General features: G+C 40.8%; 1 protein-coding gene across 2 annotated transcripts in view; it reads left to right on the forward strand.

Annotated features, from left to right (window-relative positions):
* The window catches only part of SLC6A1 (solute carrier family 6 member 1), a 72,685-nt gene extending 54,721 nt beyond the window's left edge, over nucleotides 1-17,964 (forward strand). For both annotated transcript variants that reach the window (XM_054281310.1, XM_054281309.1), the window contains exons 5-15: nucleotides 142-251; nucleotides 364-496; nucleotides 1,809-1,943; nucleotides 2,063-2,166; nucleotides 2,491-2,615; nucleotides 4,694-4,806; nucleotides 8,195-8,326; nucleotides 10,040-10,142; nucleotides 11,223-11,323; nucleotides 12,855-13,022; nucleotides 15,579-17,964. In XM_054281310.1, coding sequence (XP_054137285.1) covers nucleotides 142-251; nucleotides 364-496; nucleotides 1,809-1,943; nucleotides 2,063-2,166; nucleotides 2,491-2,615; nucleotides 4,694-4,806; nucleotides 8,195-8,326; nucleotides 10,040-10,142; nucleotides 11,223-11,323; nucleotides 12,855-13,022; nucleotides 15,579-15,683 — 1,329 coding nt within the window. In that variant the 3' untranslated portion in view covers nucleotides 15,684-17,964. The remainder of the gene's footprint in view (nucleotides 1-141; nucleotides 252-363; nucleotides 497-1,808; nucleotides 1,944-2,062; nucleotides 2,167-2,490; nucleotides 2,616-4,693; nucleotides 4,807-8,194; nucleotides 8,327-10,039; nucleotides 10,143-11,222; nucleotides 11,324-12,854; nucleotides 13,023-15,578) is intronic.
* Nucleotides 17,965-18,214: the final 250 nt, after the last annotated feature.

An 18,214-nucleotide genomic window follows, 5' to 3' on the forward strand; every position in this document is an offset into this window, starting at 1 on the left:
CCGGGGAGATCAATGTCTGCAGAGCTCCAGGTGCTTTAGTTCTGCACTCAGCTGTCAGTTCTAGCAAAGAAAGAGACACCTGAGGTAATCCTTGCTTAAGAAGTGTTTGACCCCAGGTTTTTGGTGCTCTCCCCTCTGCAGACCCTTCCTTGGAAACACTGTGAGAACCCCTGGAACACCGACCGCTGCTTCTCCAACTACACCCTAGCGAACACCACCAACATGACAAGTGCCGTGGTGGAGTTCTGGGAGTAAGCTCAGCATTTCCCTCCCTCCTCCCCGTGCATGCCCAAGGATCACCTTGCTGTCCTTCCTGTTTCACCCTCTGAATTCTTTGCCAAATGTTGTGTTGGCTCCTTGCAGACGCAACATGCACCAAATGACCGACGGCTTGGAAAAGCCTGGGCAAATCCGATGGCCACTGGCAATCACCCTGGCAATTGCCTGGATCCTGGTGTATTTTTGTATCTGGAAGGGGGTAGGCTGGACTGGAAAGGTAAGATTAAAAAGTACTGTTAATATCTTTCAATTAAAAATGCCCATTTTGGTCAAATATTCTGAAAGTTCTTGAGGTAAGAGGCGCCGGGGGCAGTTTGGCTGTCAGAGCTCTGTGAAGGATTTAATTTGTGTTTTCTTGGACTGATGCAGCCCCATGTTTTAGGAAGAGCTGGCTCCTCTCTAGCTAGGTCAGACCACAGCCTTAGATGCTTCACTTATACCTCTTGGCTTGGCCAGATATAAAATCACCTAAAAACATTCTTGCTTCTTCCTGGGATGAATATTGCAGCTGGTTTGGATAGCACCAGAATGGGGATGAAATGGTTTGGTTCTAGAAAGAATTTTGCAATAAATGCAAAATAAATGCAAAATTCTTGCTGGAACCAAACCACTTCATCCTCACTCTATTGCTATCCAAACCAGCTGGAATATTCAGAAGAACTACTGCAATAAATGCAAAATTCTTGCTGGACCTGGATATGTAAGGAAGTGTTGGGAAGAGCTGCTCCCACCTTCCCTCATGTGAGTGAGAAACATTTGAGGTCCTCTCACAGGATTTCACCCTGTGCTTCTTGGGGTCTGCCTGGCTGTGAGTGGAAATTAGGATTTACAAATCAATTAAAGGAAATTATATTCTTGAGAGACCTTTCTGAGTGAAAGGGCAGCAACATCTGCTAATGGTTGATGCCTTACCCTGTCGGAAGAAATCACAGGGAAATGAAAAGCCACAGCAATGGGGCTTGGTGTTGGGTTAGAAGAGCTGAGGTCTGGTGCAGAGGGCTGGGATTTCTTCACTCTGAGGGAACAGATTGTTGGTTTTTGACAAGTGGTTTTAACTGTGACCCACCTTGAACTGTGTGTTGGACAGGGCTGAGCTGAGCTCAGAGCAAATAATTTTCTTTCTCTTGTCTCCAAACACAAAGAGGCCAAAAAGAGGGAAAAAAGAGGGCTGAGTCTGACTTCAGAAAGGGTTTCTTACAGGATCTTTAAAAAGGCAAGAAAGTAGGAAGCCTGTAATATAGAGGAGGAGAGAGTGGGAAAAATGAGCTGCCAGATGTGTTACAAGCAGGATCCTGGTGTCATGATCCTTGTGCTTTTGGGACTTCCTTGTGTTAAATACCAAAAAAAGTGTGAAAACATCCTAGTCCACACTGTTCTCTTTTCAGAAAAATAGGTAACAGCCACCTGCCTTTAGAGCTGGAGTTAAGGGGATTTTCATGTAGGCACTTCCCAAACCTTTTCATTGAAAAATGCCTCAATTTGATTATTCTTCCTTGCACACTTAACACTGTCTTGTTTCTTCACATCAGGTGGTGTATTTCTCTGCTACTTATCCCTATGTTATGCTGCTTATCTTGTTCTTCCGTGGTGTAACACTGCCTGGAGCAAAGGAAGGCATTTTATTCTATATCACTCCCAACTTCAGCAAGCTTTCAGACTCTGAGGTAAATATTGCATGCTGGTAAACCAAAGTTTCACTCCTCACTGCTCCCCTTTCAGCCATATGAGCTGCTCCTCAAGAGATGAAACAGATTTTTAAAAAAAAATTGTTTCCTGCCATCAGGTTTGGCTGGATGCTGCCACACAGATTTTCTTCTCCTACGGTTTGGGCCTTGGTTCACTGATTGCCCTTGGAAGTTACAACCCTTTCCACAATAATGTTTACAGGTAAGCAGATGACTGCACATATTGCAGTGCCACTTGCCTGTCTCAGCTGGAGCTGGCTTCTGTCTCTGTGCACAGATAATTGAAATAAAGTTTAGTGTTGGATATTAAATGTTCTGTCTGGCTGGGGGTGAGATGTGTGACTGCCTTTACACCAAGGGGAGAGACTTCCCCAGCATGGGATGGAGCCCAGACTGGGAAATCCTAAACTGTGAAATCTTAAATCATTGAGATCTTTCCACAGGACAAAAATAAATAAACAAAACAACCCAAAAAGAATGAACATTTGCTTTCCCTGCTGCTTAAAGCCCCTTCCCTTTGTTTCAGGGACTCCATCATAGTGTGCTGCATAAACTCGTGCACGAGCATGTTTGCTGGCTTTGTCATCTTCTCCATTGTGGGATTCATGGCCAATGTCACAAAGAGGCCAATTGCAGATGTGGCAGCATCAGGTACCCAAAATATTTTCCTCTAAGCTGTGCATCAAGGTTTGTTTTTTTTTTTGCTTGTAGGTTGTTCCTGCAGCTGTTTAAAATCCCTGCCCACAGCTCCTCAGCTCCCTGTCCCCTCAGTCTCCCAGGAGGAAAAGTGTTGTCCCAACCCACTCCAGGCAGAGAAGGAGGAATGCTGGTCATTATGGGGTGGTTTTTAAACTAATATTTCCCAGTCCAGCTGGGTTTTAACTCCTTTTCCCATTTCTTGAGGTTAAGCCCTTGGAGGCAGATCCATTTCTCCCCTGTTCACACCTACACCTGTTTCCTGTGGCTCTGTATCATGACAGACATTTTATTTAGGGCAGGGAGCTGTGGAGCTGTCCATGGGAGGATTCTGTTTTTCCTTGTGTGTCTTCCAGCTGAAAAAGCTCAAAAAGCAGCAGAGCAGATGGCTGCCCTGCCCCAGCTGGTGCACCAGATACTCACTTAGCAGTTCTGGCCACAGGGAGGGATCTCATAACTCAAAGCTTGGCTGCAACTCGCTGGTGGACAAAATCTGGATGACTGTATTAGCAAACACAACCCGCTGGAATATTCTCCTTGGTGAGAAAAGGAGAGAATTTAAGCGCTGAAAATAATCTTCAATAAATTACACATACAAAGAGATTAGGTGCAAAGTGATGATGGCAGGCACTGTTATTAGAAGCTGCTCTGGAAAGGCAGTGGTGTGTGAAATAAGCTTTTTGGATTTATTTCTTTGATACAGAAGGAGTTATGTAAAGGCTGCACCTGCAAACAGCACAATATTTTTACATCATATTAAGTACATTTGATAACAGATCTCTGAAAGATGCCCATGGCCACTAATAGCAAAGGATATTTAAAAATTTGACCTTTAATTAAGGCTTTTATTTCTCCTAGTAAGCTCAGAGGCTGGTGCCAGATTTTACCACCATAAGAGGTTGTTTTGCCATCTTTTATACAGCCTTATAAAACAAATGATATTATTAAAAGGAGTAGCTGCATTTCTGTGTAATGCCAAACAGAGTAAAATTAACATATTTATCTGAAGTTTATTTTGCTTTTAGCACTGCTATTTGGAATGTTTTCTGAACTGCTTTCCAGTCATATCTGCTCTTGTTAGCAATTAATTGCTTCAAAATCCTCATTAGACTTTGACAATCCAGGTGTTGATGGCACCCTTGCTCCACTGGTTTGGGGGCTGGGACCAAGCACTTGTCACTGACAGACTTTTAATGGAAACTGAAAAATCAGAGGCACTCCTTAGGTGAAACACACGAGCTTTATTTCTGTGACTTTATAAATTTATAATTTATTATATGTGTATATATATCTATAATATAATAAATATATTAAATATCATATTGATTAATAGATAAATATAAATAGATATTATATAATAAATATATATCTATTATATAATAAATATATTCAATATTATATTAATTAATAGTTAAATATTAATACATGTTATATAATAAATACATATTTATTGTAACTTATTATATTTATAATATATTCTTTGTATTAATAAATTTATTTATTAAATTTGCTGGTTTTCCCTCTGAAGCTGAACTCCAGGTATGCCATGAGAACAAAAAATCCCCTTTTAAATAGGGTTTGAAAATAGGGGATTTTAATAGGAGTTTAACACTCCGCCCTCCATCTGCAGTTAGGAAGAAGAAGAATTAAGAAGTTTGGTCATCCACAATGACAGAGTTTATTCAAAGGAGTATTTAGAGGGAGGGAGTGGAATGGAATAGCAGATGGAAATGCTGGGAAGTGTCTTCTCCATTGCTGAGCTCTGTTTCTTTTCTGAGTGGTGCAAAGCAGGAGCAGCTGCTGAACCCATCCAGTGTTCTGCTGGTTGGCTTTGAGGGGCTTTGGAGTGTATTTATTATTTTATTTTTGTTCTGGCTGGTTCATTTTCAAAGCCAGGTGTTTGCAGTGCCCTGGTGGTCAGGGAGCAGTGAGCACTGAAATCCCTGCTCAGGGGCTGCATCCAGAGCCCAGCAGGAGAGAGGAGCCCAACCCCAGCCCCTGACGATGATGTTGTGTCTCCTGTCTCTCCCCAGGCCCGGGACTGGCGTTTCTGGCTTACCCAGAGGCAGTGACACAGCTGCCCATCTCCCCTCTGTGGGCAATCCTCTTCTTCTCCATGCTGCTCATGCTGGGCATTGACAGTCAGGTAAAACTGGGGTGAAAATCAATAAAAATACAGATTTTCTGCCACTGGGTGGAACCAGGTTTGATGTTTTATTTGTATTTTATTTATTTCTATTAGGAGTATTTATTTTATAATTTGGGATTTATTTAGGATTATTTATTTTATAATTTGGATTTATTTAATAATCTAGGATTATTTATTTTATAATTTAGGATTTATTTAATACTTTGGGATTATTTCTTTTATATTAGGATTATTTTATAGTAGGATTTTTTTATATATTTAGCTTTTGTATTTTTCATACATTTGTAATCCTGCAGTTCTTCAGTGTATATTAAGATTATTTATTTTATAATTTAGGATTTATTTAATAATTAGGATTATTTATTTAATAATTTAGGATTATTTCTTTTATAATTTCAAAATCATCATTTTATAATTTAGAATTTATTTAATAAATTAGGATTATTTCTTTTATATTAGGATTATTTTATAGTAGGATTTTTTTATATATTTAGCTTTTGTATTTTTCATACATTTGTAATCCTGCAGTTCTTCAGTGTATATAAAGATTATTTATTTTATAAATTAGTATTTATTTAATAATTTAGGATTTATTTAATAATTTAGGATTATTTATTTTATATTTTATATATAAATATATATATATAGTTTAGAATTCATTATTTTATTATTTAGAGTATATTTATTAAATTAGGATTATTTCTTTTATATTAGGATTGCTTTATATTATGATTTTTTCATAGATTTAGTTTTTGTATTTTTCATATATTTGTAATCCTGCAGCTCTTCGTTGTACATAAAGATTATTTACTTTATAATTTAGGATTTATTTAATAAATTAGGATTATTTCTTTTATATTAGGTTTATTTTATAGTAGGATTTTTTAATAAATTCTTATAGCTTTTGTATTTTTCATATATTTGTAGTCCTGCAGTTCTTCAGTGTATAACTCTAAACTCAGAGTGTCAGCTGGAAGTGGGGCAGGATGGTCCCTGGAATAATCAAATAAAGTATAGGAGGCACTCAGGAAAGTCTGAGTAAAAAAAAATGATGCTTGAACACCTCTGCTCTTCCATGAACTGTTGGAAGCACATGAAAAATGGGCAGAAAATTTATTCTGCAGGCAAAAAAGAGTTTATCATTGAAATATTCCCTGTTAAATCACAATGTTAAAAATACCTGTGCAATGCTCAGCTGTGTAGGAGACACTGGGATATGTTTTACAAGATTTGGATGCCACAGGTATTTCTTACCAGCAACTCAAGAACTCACCACTGGAGCAAAAATACACAGCACACATTTCATTTTAAGATCTGGAGTTAATTCAGAGGGCAGTGGGATAGTTACTGAGGATATTCTGAGTTTTGATGTGCTCTGAAATCACTTCCCAAGGGGAAGGATCACCAATTTATTGGTTCCGGCTGTACCAAAGCTCAGGCTGATATCTAACAACTGGAAATGAAGGAGGATGCCCAGCCCTGAGCTTTGCAAATCCAAGATATCCTCTGTCTAGATCAAACTATTAAATAATTAACATATGGAATCATTAGAAATGTTGATTATGACACAAATAAAAAAAGCACAGAGCATGAGAGAAAACTCTTTAGAAATAACTATATCCAACAAAACCTTTTGTAAATCAGTGCTAATTTTAATGCAGAGAACAGCCCCAGTGGCAGCACTCAGGAGAGCACCCTGCCTTATTTCACCCTGCCTTATTTCACAAGGAATATTTGGAGGATTTGGTCAGGGAAGTCCCCCCTGGCTGCTGAACTCCTGGATCATTTTCAGGAGCCCAGTCTGGGCAGATGTGTTAATTTATTTGCAATCAGCTGCAGTTGGCAAAGCAGCAGCTCCCAGTCCCCAGCACAGCCCTCCCAGCATGTAAAGGAATGTGGATTTACTGCCTTAGCACTGGACCTGTCTTCCAGGAGTGAAAATCCATCATTTTCTACAAATCCAAGCTGCCTTCAGCCTGTGAACACAAAAAGACCAAGGAGGGTATTTTATCCTGGGAGATGAAAGGAAGTTGAAAATTTACACTTTTGATTTCTTTGTTTTTCAGTGAGCTTCAGGCTTGACATTAAAACCCACTGCTCATTCTGGAGGGGGGAAACTGCTGTGAAAAATTGGGTCAGAAATATTCTTGAAAGCATTTGTCTCTAGGCAACTAACAGCTGAGGAAGGTGGTCTAATATTATTAAAAGGAATATGTATCTACAGGCTGTCATGCTCTCTGCATTTTCTGTCTGTCACTGAAACATTTCATCCACTCTAATTTACAGGAGCTGTAACCATTGGTTGAATTCTATTTGCTCGGCTGAAAATTAATAAAACTTTACTCATCTTCTGCTTTTCATATTTCAGCCACCATAATGATAACATTTATCTGAATATATACACAAAAAAAGATTGTGGAGTGTGGCCATTTGGAGGACACAGCCTCAACAAAAAATGCTTTCTGGGAATACAGAGAATATTTTATTTATCACATATGAGAATCATATGAGAATCTTTAACCTTCTGTGTGAAGCACCAATCTGGTTAGACTTTCACTGTGTGTTGGCTTTCTTTTGTATTACACAAAAAAGAAGTTTATTTTGTAAATCACATAAAAAAGAAGTTTATTTTGTAGGATTGAGGCACCAAAGCCCTCAACTGTATTTTTATCATCTTTATTACAAAAAAAGAGCAGTTTCTGTTCACAGAGTGAAAACAACAGTTCATAGCTCGGGATTTTGAGTGTTCCTCGAGCTGGAAATCTTCTTGGACAGATCATATTTCAGCCACCATAATGATAACATTTATCTGAATATATACACACAGAGGGACTCTGGAGTGTGGCCATTTGGAGGACACAGCCTCAACAAAAAATGTTTTCTGGGAATACAGAGAATATTTGATTTAATACATATGAGAATCTTTAACCTTCTGTGTGAAGCACCAATCTGGTTAGATTTTCTCTGTGTGTTGGCTGTCCTGTATCACATAAAAAAGAACTTTTTTATGTGATTTACAAAATAAACAAGTTTATTTTGTGGGATTGAGGGATGAAAGCCCTCAACTTAAGGTTTATCAACTTTATTACAAAAAACGAGCAGTTCCTGTTCACAGAGCGAAAGCAACAGTTCATAGCTCAGAATTTTGAGTGCTCCTCGAGCTGGAAATCTTTTTGCACAGATCTCTTTGGACAGAGCCAAGGATATTCAGGAGCAGAGCTTTCGCTGCAGTCAAGTGAATTTTCCCTTCTCGCTGGACTGCTGCAGCCTCAGGCCAGCCAAGGGTCCAATCACAAACTGCTCCCCAAAACTCCACGCTGGGCTCTGCAGTGTTTTTAATGTCCAGCTGGGCTCTGCAGTGTGTTTTGTGTCCCTTTCCCTGCAGTTCTGCACCGTGGAAGGGTTCATCACTGCCCTGGTGGACGAGTTCCCCAAGCTGCTGCGCAACCGCCGCGAGCTGTTCATTGCCGTGGTGTGCATCGTGTCCTACGTGATAGGGCTGTCCAACATCACTCAGGTACTGCTCCCTGGGGCTGCCTCTGCCCTGCTCCACCATTCTCCTTCCCCAGCCCAGCCAGGAATCTCCGCCAGCCCCCGGATTGTCAGGGATTGGCGCTCTCCAAGGTTTGGGCGGTTAAAGTGTAGAACGCACTTTAGATTTTAGCTTTGATATTTTTATTTGTATTTATGATTTATATTAATATAATTTATTTTATATTAGGATTGTTTTGTTTTTATATATTTAGCTTTTGTATCTTTTATATACTTGTACTCCTGCCGTTCTTTAATGTAAACGCCAAACTCCACACCCAGTGTCAGCTGCAGTTTGCCTGGAGATATTGCTCACATAAACTCAAAGTCATGCATCCCTCAGGTGGGATGCTCTGCCCCCCCACTGCTCTGTGGGGCTGCCTCTGCCCTGCTCCACCATTCTCCTTCCCCAGCCCAGCCAGAAATCCCTGCCAGCCCCTGGACTGTCCGGGATTGGCACTCGCCAAAGTTTGGGCGGTTTAAGCGTAGAACGCCCTTAAGATTCTAGCTTTGATATTTTAATTTGTATTTATCACTTACATTAATATAATTTCTTTTATATTAGGATTGGGTTTTTTTAATATATTTAGCTATTTTATTTTTTATATATTTATACTCCTGCTGTTCTTTAGTGTAAACTCCAAACTCCACACCCAGTGTCAGCTGCAGCTTGCCTGTCGATGTTGCTCACATAAACTCAAAGTGGTGTTGGCTGAGCAGCCACTCTCAGGAGCTGCATGAAGTGGCAGTGCCTGATTTTATCCAGCTCTGTGTGCTCCTGCTTGCTGGGACTGCCTCACACAGAAATCACATGTGTGGGAGGGGAAAAACCACAGCACAAATCCCCCTTGTAGCTGATATTTACTGCAAATCAAGCAGCAACTTCCTGAGTGTCAGTGGGAATGATGTCTTAGCATTTTAGCTTGTATATATTTAATTTATTGGTACTCCTGCAGCTCTTTAGTGTGTAACTCCAAACCCCACACCCAGTGTCAGCTGCAGCTTTCCCATTTTGGGCACACACAACAATTCCTCTCCAGGCCTGGCAATCAAGGACACCTCACTGCCTCAGGGCCCAGAGATGGGAACAAAAGGGACTTGGGGGGAGCAAACTTGGGCTCAATGACTTCATTACCTGCAGCTGGGATTGGCAGATTAACCCCCAATGTGCAAATGGAACAAACTTATAAAAGTATAAAAACCCCTGACCCATGGTCCATTTTGGGTGTAGGCTGTGAGGGGCTTTGTCTGCCCTAAATGTACCTGCAGGCCCTTCAATAAATAGAACTGCTTTTTATTCCCTTAATTCTGGCTGGCCTCTGGTTTTAGGTAGTCCCAAAAAGGCCCTACCTGGGTGTCCCCTGCAGGGCTCAGGGTACAGCAAAATGCACATCCCCACATTCCTACAGTCCAAAAAGTGGCAGCTGGAGATGTTGACTTTGCAAACTGCTTGAGGGAAATTATTAATGATTAAATTATGATTAAATTACCAAATAAACAGCAAACAGCAAAATTAAACGTTTCAGTTTTAACAGCAGCACTCTTAATTTTGTCAGGATGGACCTCAAGCCTTAAAAAAACTTACCCTGTTTAATTCACACTAATAGGCCCCTAACCTACCCACTGCTGCTAGTTTGTCTGTTACATTTTGAAGCTGGAGCCTTGCTCTATTTTTCATACTTTTTTTTTTCCGTTTCAGGGTGGAATTTACGTGTTTAAGCTTTTTGACTACTACTCTGCCAGTGGAATGAGTCTCTTGTTCCTTGTATTCTTTGAGTGCATCTCAATATCCTGGTGCTATGGTAAACAGCCTGTTTGTGTTTTTCCCTGAGCTTTACACACCCTGAGGATAATTCATCCTCTGATCCGTGGTTGATGTGCATGTGCTGGGGGTGGAACTGAAACTGGCTTTGGTTTCTGTGGATATAATTCAAAGTTTGCTTGTGGAAGGTGCTGCTGCCTTTTAAACACCCAGCCTAGAGGCCTGGGAGCCATGAAGAGTTTCAGGAATATTAAAAGGGTGATATTCCATCTCTTTTCCTGTTCCAGTCCCTTGGGAAGCCTGGATCTTCAGAGGTTTTGGATACATATTGCCTCAGGACCCTTGGGATTTGAAATATTTCATTTTTCCAGAAATTCTCTTACTCCAGGTTCCTGCAGTGAGCCAGGCTCTTTGGTCAGTTAGGGAATAATCACCTTAAATATCCACAACCTGAACCCAGCAAATGGAAAAATACATCAAAACTCTCCCAGAAATCACAGAATATCCTGAGCTGGAAGGGACCCCACAAGGAGATTAAGTGGATGGTCCACACAGGGCTTGGAATTGTCAGCTCCAGGCTCTGGCCATGAAGAAATCAGAGCCATGAATTGGTGACAGACACAGCTTTGGGAGAGCAGCAGCAGCAGGATGTTGCTCACATTAATTCAGAGTTAATGTGAAATTAATCAGGGGCCCTCTGATTTCAGCTCCACTTCTGCCCATCCATGGTGGGCACTGCAACAGAGCTGGTCAATGCTGGGATGGGTTTGGGTGGTTATAATTGTAAAATACATCCTAAATTTCTCATCCTAATATAATCTAGAGTTGGAATCAATCAAGGGCATTTCTTGCATCTGACCTTCTCATGTGCAACTTCCTCATTTGTCATGGGAATAAGTTTGCTAGTCACTATTTAATAAATTATGATGTGGAAGAGTGAGAACAGGTGATTTTTGGTGCTTTTGAGCTTGCACACTTTTTGCCTTGAGGAAAAGTTGAGATCTTTGTAGAGCTTCCAAATATAATCATAGTTTATGACTGTATCTCTCAGAACCACTGATCTTCCCATCAACTCCACTACCTGACATGTTTCTTTGCTGTTTCTTATTTCTTCACCCAGGTGTTAATAGATTTTATGACAACATCCAAGAGATGGTGGGATACAGACCCTGCATCTGGTGGAAACTCTGCTGGTCCTTTTTCACTCCTATCATTGTGGCAGTAAGGAACAAACTTTTATTCTCTGCTTGAAAGGATGTGAATGAGTGGCCTGGGTGCTGCAGCCTTGTGGTTTCCAGCCCCACAGGTTCATATTAGTTCTGCCCTCACTCATTTTTTAAGGATTTGAGCAATCCCATTGAAGGCAATAGGGGAAAAGCAGTGACATTCCAGGAAGATTGTGCCCCAAAAGGAGAAGCCAAGATTTTTATTAGACCTCTGGAAATGCTCAAGAGGTTGATTGGCAGAGTTAGAAAACTGTAAGGAACAAATTTTGACCTTTTTTTTTTTTTTTGGTGTTCTAAAATAGAAATTAGCAATCTAAAATCTAAATTTTCCACATACACAAAAATGTCAACATTCTGTAAACTGAATTCCTCCACGAGCCCTTCTAGTGACAGAGCAGGGTTCTAAACTCATGTTCTTCCCTCATGGCCTTCTGTGGTATGTATTCATCATTTTCTACTACATTGCCGTGGGTTTTCTGGCAAACTCTGCAAGGAATCTGTACTGGAAACCACAGAACAGCTTCTTCCTGATTCAGAACTTTACCCAGTTAATCCCATTCAGTACTTTGTGAAGTAGTAAGCAAAGAAATGTAAATGCACTGCACATACACTGAACCCAGATGCAATGTAACAAACTATTACACATGAGCCAGCATTTAACCAGAGAAAGCAAATGAGGAGCACTAAAAAGACACAGAAATGTGTTCATGTTGAGGGTTCCTCGAGTCTTCCCTTCCCAGATCAAGGCAGATTTCATTTTTGTGAAAAACAAGCATTCAGGAATGCATAAGAGATTTTATTTTAGTGGCACAGGAGGAAGGTGCCCAACTGGTCAGATTTGCCAAGTCCTCAGCAGAATGTGCTGCCCAGCCCAGCTCAGAGCAGGGATAAGAATCTGCCTCTGGGAATTTGCAGAGCAGGGATGAGAATCTGCCCTCTGTCCTGCATGAGGGCTCAGCCTGGATCAGAACGAGCCTCCCTCTCTCCTGATTCACTTCAGCAGGTTTTCCTGGCTGCTTTAGCCATTTGAGACAGGCCAGCACAGGAGATTTTCCTGGGAATAGCCCATGGAATTCTGTGTCTGCAGGGCATCATTGGAGAACAGCCCAAAAGCAACGTGGGTGCTGCTGCTGAAGGGCACAATGGGGACATGTACATGGCGCCATTGAGCAGCAGCACCCACATTGCTTTTGGGTTCCAGGTATTCCCAGGATCCCTACTGGGTTGCTCTTGAGTTCCAGGTATTCCCAGGATTCCTATTGGGTTGCTTTTGGGTTCCAGGTATTCCCAGGATCCCTATTTTCCCCAGCAGCCCCTTTCCCTCTGGCTCTGTGCAGGTTATCCCAGGAATTTACTGCTCCCAGCAGCACACCTGGATTGTCCGAGGTGCAGGTTCATATGTGAAAACACAGCTCTGAGGTGAAACATTCATTTTGGCAAAAAGCATCTTGGGAAGCTACAGAAAAACTCTTGAAGCCAGAACACTGTGGGAACCTGACCCCAAACCCTCCCTTCTGCTTTTGCAGGGAGTGTTCATCTTCAGTGCTGTGCAGATGACCCCGCTGACCATGGGCAGCTACGTGTTCCCAAAATGGGGCCAGGGGGTGGGCTGGTTCATGGCCCTGTCCTCTATGGTGCTGATTCCTGGCTACATGGCATACATGTTCCTCACCCTGAAAGGATCCCTAAAACAGGTAAGTCTGCCTGTCCCAACCCCCTTGGTGTGGTGTTTGTGGGGTGCCCAGGTGAAGGAAGGAATGATGAATCTGACTCCATGTTCTTAGAAGGATAATTTATTAATTTATTAATATTTTATTAATATACTATATTATATATTACTATACTAATTTATTATGTTATATTACATTTATATTATACTATAATGTATTATATTAATTTTATTAATATCTTATTAAGGTACTATATTATATATTAAGATACTATTTAAAGATTTATATTATATTATATTATATTATATTATATTATATTATATTATATTAATACAGAAAGGATACTTACAGAATGCTAAAAAGATAATAATGAAAACTCATGACTCCTTCCAGAGCCTTGACACAGCTTGGCCCTGATTAGCCATTAAGTCAAAACAATTCACATGAAACCAATGAAACAATCACCTGTGGGTAAACAATCTCCAAACACATTCCACATGAGCACAACACAGGAGAAGCAAATGAGATAAGAATTGTTTTCCTTTTTCTCTGAGGCTTCTCAGCTTCCCAGGACAAAAATCCTGGGCCAAGGGATTTTTCAGAAAAGGTGACTGCCACATATTTCACATATGAGCACAACACAGGAGAAGCAAATGAGATAAGAATTGTTTTTCTTTTTTCTCTGAGGCTTCTCAGCTTCTGAGGGATTTTTCAGAAAATATGACCGCCACACCTTGGCACCTGTGCAATCAAAGATTGCTGGGCATTTCTTTCCTGTCATGTATTTCCCCCTCAGTTATTTTGCTTTGAGCTAAAAAAAAAACCCCTAAACATAAAAGTGCCAGCCAAATAGGAGAGAGTGTCTGAGCCATCTGTTGCTGTTCCCCACGTTCCACAGGCTCCTTATCTCTGCTCTGGCAGCTGCAGACACTTGGCATTCCCGCTCCTCACACCTAGAAACCAGAGGAGAGGTTGGCAAATTATGGAAATTTGTCCTGATTAATGCCAGACATGCAGCCGTGGATCGTGGCAGGGGATGCTCTGGGGAGCTGGAATCAGAATCAGGGGCTGAGCTCCAGAACTCTGGGATTGCAGAGTCTGCTCAGTGACCCTGCTCTGCACGCCCCTGATGGCCCCCAAGGCTGCAGCTCCTGCATTTCACCTGCCCTGCTCTGCTGCAGCTGGGAGGGAGGACATGGAACACCTTGGGAAAACTTCCCTTGAGCCTTTATTTAATGGGCTTCTGTGAGCAGTCACTTTGTAATGAACATTAGGGGCTTTTTTCTCTTTGCTCTCAGCCTCCCTGACTGCTCATACCATTTTTTAAAGGAGGCAACACTTTTCATGGAAGACAGTCAGTTTTTGGGGTTTTTTTGAAGTCAGTTTTTATTTCACTCAGTTTCTATTTCACTCAGTTCTGAGGTCCTCAGAAATGTGCTGCTAAAGAGGTGGCAAATATTGACCCCAATATTGCCCCACACACAATTCAGGAACCCCCCACAACCACCACACCTCGTTTTTTTCAGTCTGGGTGGATCCTCAGTTTTCCCTCTCCAGCTCCTCCTGTACATCACAGCCAGATCTCCAGTCCAAGATTTTTGTGGCAACCAAAGACTGTCAAAAGGAATTTGTCAGAACTTCTGGAATATTCTAAAATCAGCTGACAGAGCCATCTTTGCAAAGGGCTGGATGATCTTAAGCAGAATTGACGAGTGATGCCTCATGAAATGCTCAGATCTTGATCCAAATATTTGTCTTCAGCAAATTTTGAAGGACTCAGTGAGGCTTTAAAGAAGTCTGCATAAAAAAATCTGGGTTTTGATTTTTTTGTGTTTCCCTCCCTGCCTGTTCTTAGCTCCTACATTTTGAATAGATCTCCCTTGGTCTTATGGAAACTTTTAGGTGCAAAAGGAGAACTGTTTCCCTAAAATACAGCTGCTCTTTGGGCAGGGTTGTGTGAGACCATGGTAAAAGTTCCTCATCTCAGCCTTGTTGTGGATTGAGGTCGTATTTTTGAAAGCATTGATAAATTATTATTATTAAGTGAGGGGAGAGCCTGCACCAGTGAGAGGCTCTGAGGAGCCAAACTGGGATTTCTTTTGAGATAGAAGAGAGATTTCTTTTGAGATATTCTCTGCATTGAGCTAGGCAGAGAAGCTGAAGGAACAGAGAGGACAAAAGGACGAAGAAAGACAGAATAGGAATAAAACACTCTAAAACCCTCTAAAGCACTGGTTTATCCTTGGAGGAGCTCTCAGTTCTCCTGGGGAGATGCCCATCACTCTGGTGCCCAGCACTGCTGCCCACTGCAGTGCTGGACCCTGGGATCACAGCAGAGCCTCTCCACATTTATTTTCCCCAGGAAAGCTCCTTGTAGGCACCCAGGGTTTTTCAGCTCCTCCTGTCACCTTCAGGACAGAGCTGGAATTCTGTTTAGTAGAAGTGGCTTGCTGCTGGTCCCTGGAAAGACAGGTGGTTGTAAAGAATTGTCTTTAAATGTTTAGGGAAAATTAAAAGAAGAAGAGTAAGGTTAGAAAGAGTTTTTTGGCTGCCTCACATTTACTGTTGTCCTTTGAACAGCGCATCCAAGTGATGATTCAGCCAAGTGAAGACATCACCCACCCTGAGAACGGGCCAGACCAGGCCCAACAGAGCAACTCTGCCAACAAAGAAGCCTACATCTAAACTCCTCTCTCGTCCAAGTACCGCTCCTCCTCCAGAAAAACAAAAAATATGGTTGAATATGACCACAAATTCACATCTGAGAATATAATTACCTACCTCTAGTGGCAAAAAAAAAAAAAAAATACATATTAAAAAAAAAAAAGAGGAAAAAAAAAAGCAACAAGGTCATCTCCACTCCGAGGGAATCGCCATGGGTTCGATCCAGCCGCCGCGAGCTCAGATGTTTGACAGTGTTTTTGTGTTCTCCAGCAATCCACAGACTGTTAATGTTTTTATCCTTTCACAATGATAGTTGCATACCTTGGAATTTGTAAATTGATGTGCCAAGACCTTTTTAATCTACCTTTTAGCACGACTATTTGAAGTTTTGTGCTGCTGATTTTTAGTAGTTGATCACTATTTCTTACCGCTGAATCCCAAGACTGTTATTTCTGACTTTGCAGGGGTAAAATTAAGTTTGGAGTTGTTTTGTACAAAAAGAGAACGGAGTATTTTGTAAACAAGTGATTTCCAGTGCAAAAGTCTGCCCTTGAAATTTGTTCCAGCTGAGGCCATTTGAGGGGGGAAGAGACTCTTCCTTCAATTAACAGCAGGCACAGCCTTTATAAACATTCCTAGTGCAAAAATTGAGTTGTTTGTGGCAGAGCAGCCCAGGCCAAACACGCTGGCTGTGCTCAGCCTTTCAGGGTGACTTTCAAGCAAGGTCATAAATTTCCTTAAAAGCACATATCTTGCTTCTTATAAAAAGAAGATATCTGCGTTAGAATCAATGTTAGAGGCATAAATATGACTTTTAACTTTTTTAGCAAAGCAATAGCCGAGAGCTCTTAGAGATTCCCAGGAGTAAAATACAAAGTATTTGCCATTCAAGCTCAGACTCCCTGAGCTTTTATCATGCTGTTATCACTCTACTATTGCATTGCCACCGAAATAGAAACCAAACCAAGATCAAAGTGAGTTCCAACGTAGGGCTTGATTGAACCTGCCCGAGAACTCCCCCAGCTCCCACCCCAAACCCCAGCACCTTGAGAGCAGTGGGATTTCCATTTCCAGGGGCTGGGTGGTGCTGAGGGCACGAGGGAGAGCTCTTCGATCCCCTGCAATCTCACTCTGGGCTCCAGCCAGCCCCTGGAAGTTCTCCCCGTGTGGGGAATGCAGCGGGAGCCCCGCTCGGCATTTCTCGTTTGGCAGCTATAAGATAAGACAGTCACGGAGGCTTTTTGTTTTTTTGGTTTTTTTTTTTTTTTTGGGAGGGTGATGTTTGATTGTAAATGACTGTGACAGAACTGTGCAATGAAAAACTTGCTTTTCAGCAAACTCTTTTTGTGCACCGTACGATGTTAGATAGCACAATTTATGTAGAACTACTACGTGGAAAAAAAAAAAAAAAAAAAACGTTACCTGTGAATGTTGGGTTTTTCGTTGTTCTCGTCTGAAGGTGACAAACATGTTCTTGCAATAAGGTATTATTCTCAGAATGTCAAGCACATTATGTAGAAATAATATATATATATAATACACATGTATTTCAAACAACATTCTAAACTCTCAGAGTATGTTGGGTAGGTTCTAAACTGTTTCATACCTAGGTCAAATGTAAAATACTACGAGATCTAAGCTCCATCCTAAACGGCCATAGCTGAGATGCAAACGTCCTGTAAGTCTTTGGGATTTAGAGGAACCCCTACATCCTACACAGACATCACACGTGATACATCATACTTGTGAATTTCATTAGACTAAGGGTAAAAACTCCGACTTTCTCTTTATTGTTTAATGTAATCGAGTCCCATGTTGTTCTAAGAAAAATGCAGTATTTAATGTTTGATTGTAAACAATTATGACAGATGTTTGACAGACCTGCTCTTTAGCAAAAAGCTGTACAAATGTTATCACATAGCACAAACTAGTGTTGTAGAACTACTGTGTGTAAACTGTGAATAGCTGTATCTTTTTTGTAGTACTTGCCCTGAAAAAGAAAGATTATTGTATGATCATATATGCTTTTTGCAATAAGGAAATATCCAACACCAAGCAAATCTATCTCTATATAAAAATATATATGTAATATATACATATTCAAAAATATATACAGAGCCTGTTTAAAAGAGTACAGTATTATTTAGTAAATTGCAACCTGTTCTATGGACCAAATGTAAAATATTTATAAATTAAGATGCATTTTAAATGTCTATAAACAGTGTCATAATTAAAGCACGATTGTTATGTAAGTTTCCAAGAGTTTAGAGGAAAAAGAATAAAGGTTATATTATACATTAAATCCAGAATTTTGCAGTCTTTCATTGGGCAAACCCAATCTGTGCTATTTTCCAGTTCCAAATGTGTCATTTATATAAAAATATCCTTTAAATACCAAAACGCTGTATCCCACTTGTGGTGTGTATAATTAATCCATGCTATTCCTACAATGTAATTAGTATGTGCATACATTATACAGGGAGCTTAAGAGGTGACAGTTAATAGCCCTTCCTGGCATCCTGCTGCTTTCATTCTCCTGCGGGAAGGAAGAT

This window comes from Melozone crissalis, unplaced genomic scaffold (genome assembly GCF_028551555.1).
Source record: "Melozone crissalis strain CALT ecotype California unplaced genomic scaffold, PUWL_Pcris_2 ptg000029l_1, whole genome shotgun sequence".
In the NCBI taxonomy this organism is placed as follows: Eukaryota; Metazoa; Chordata; class Aves; order Passeriformes; family Passerellidae; genus Melozone; species Melozone crissalis.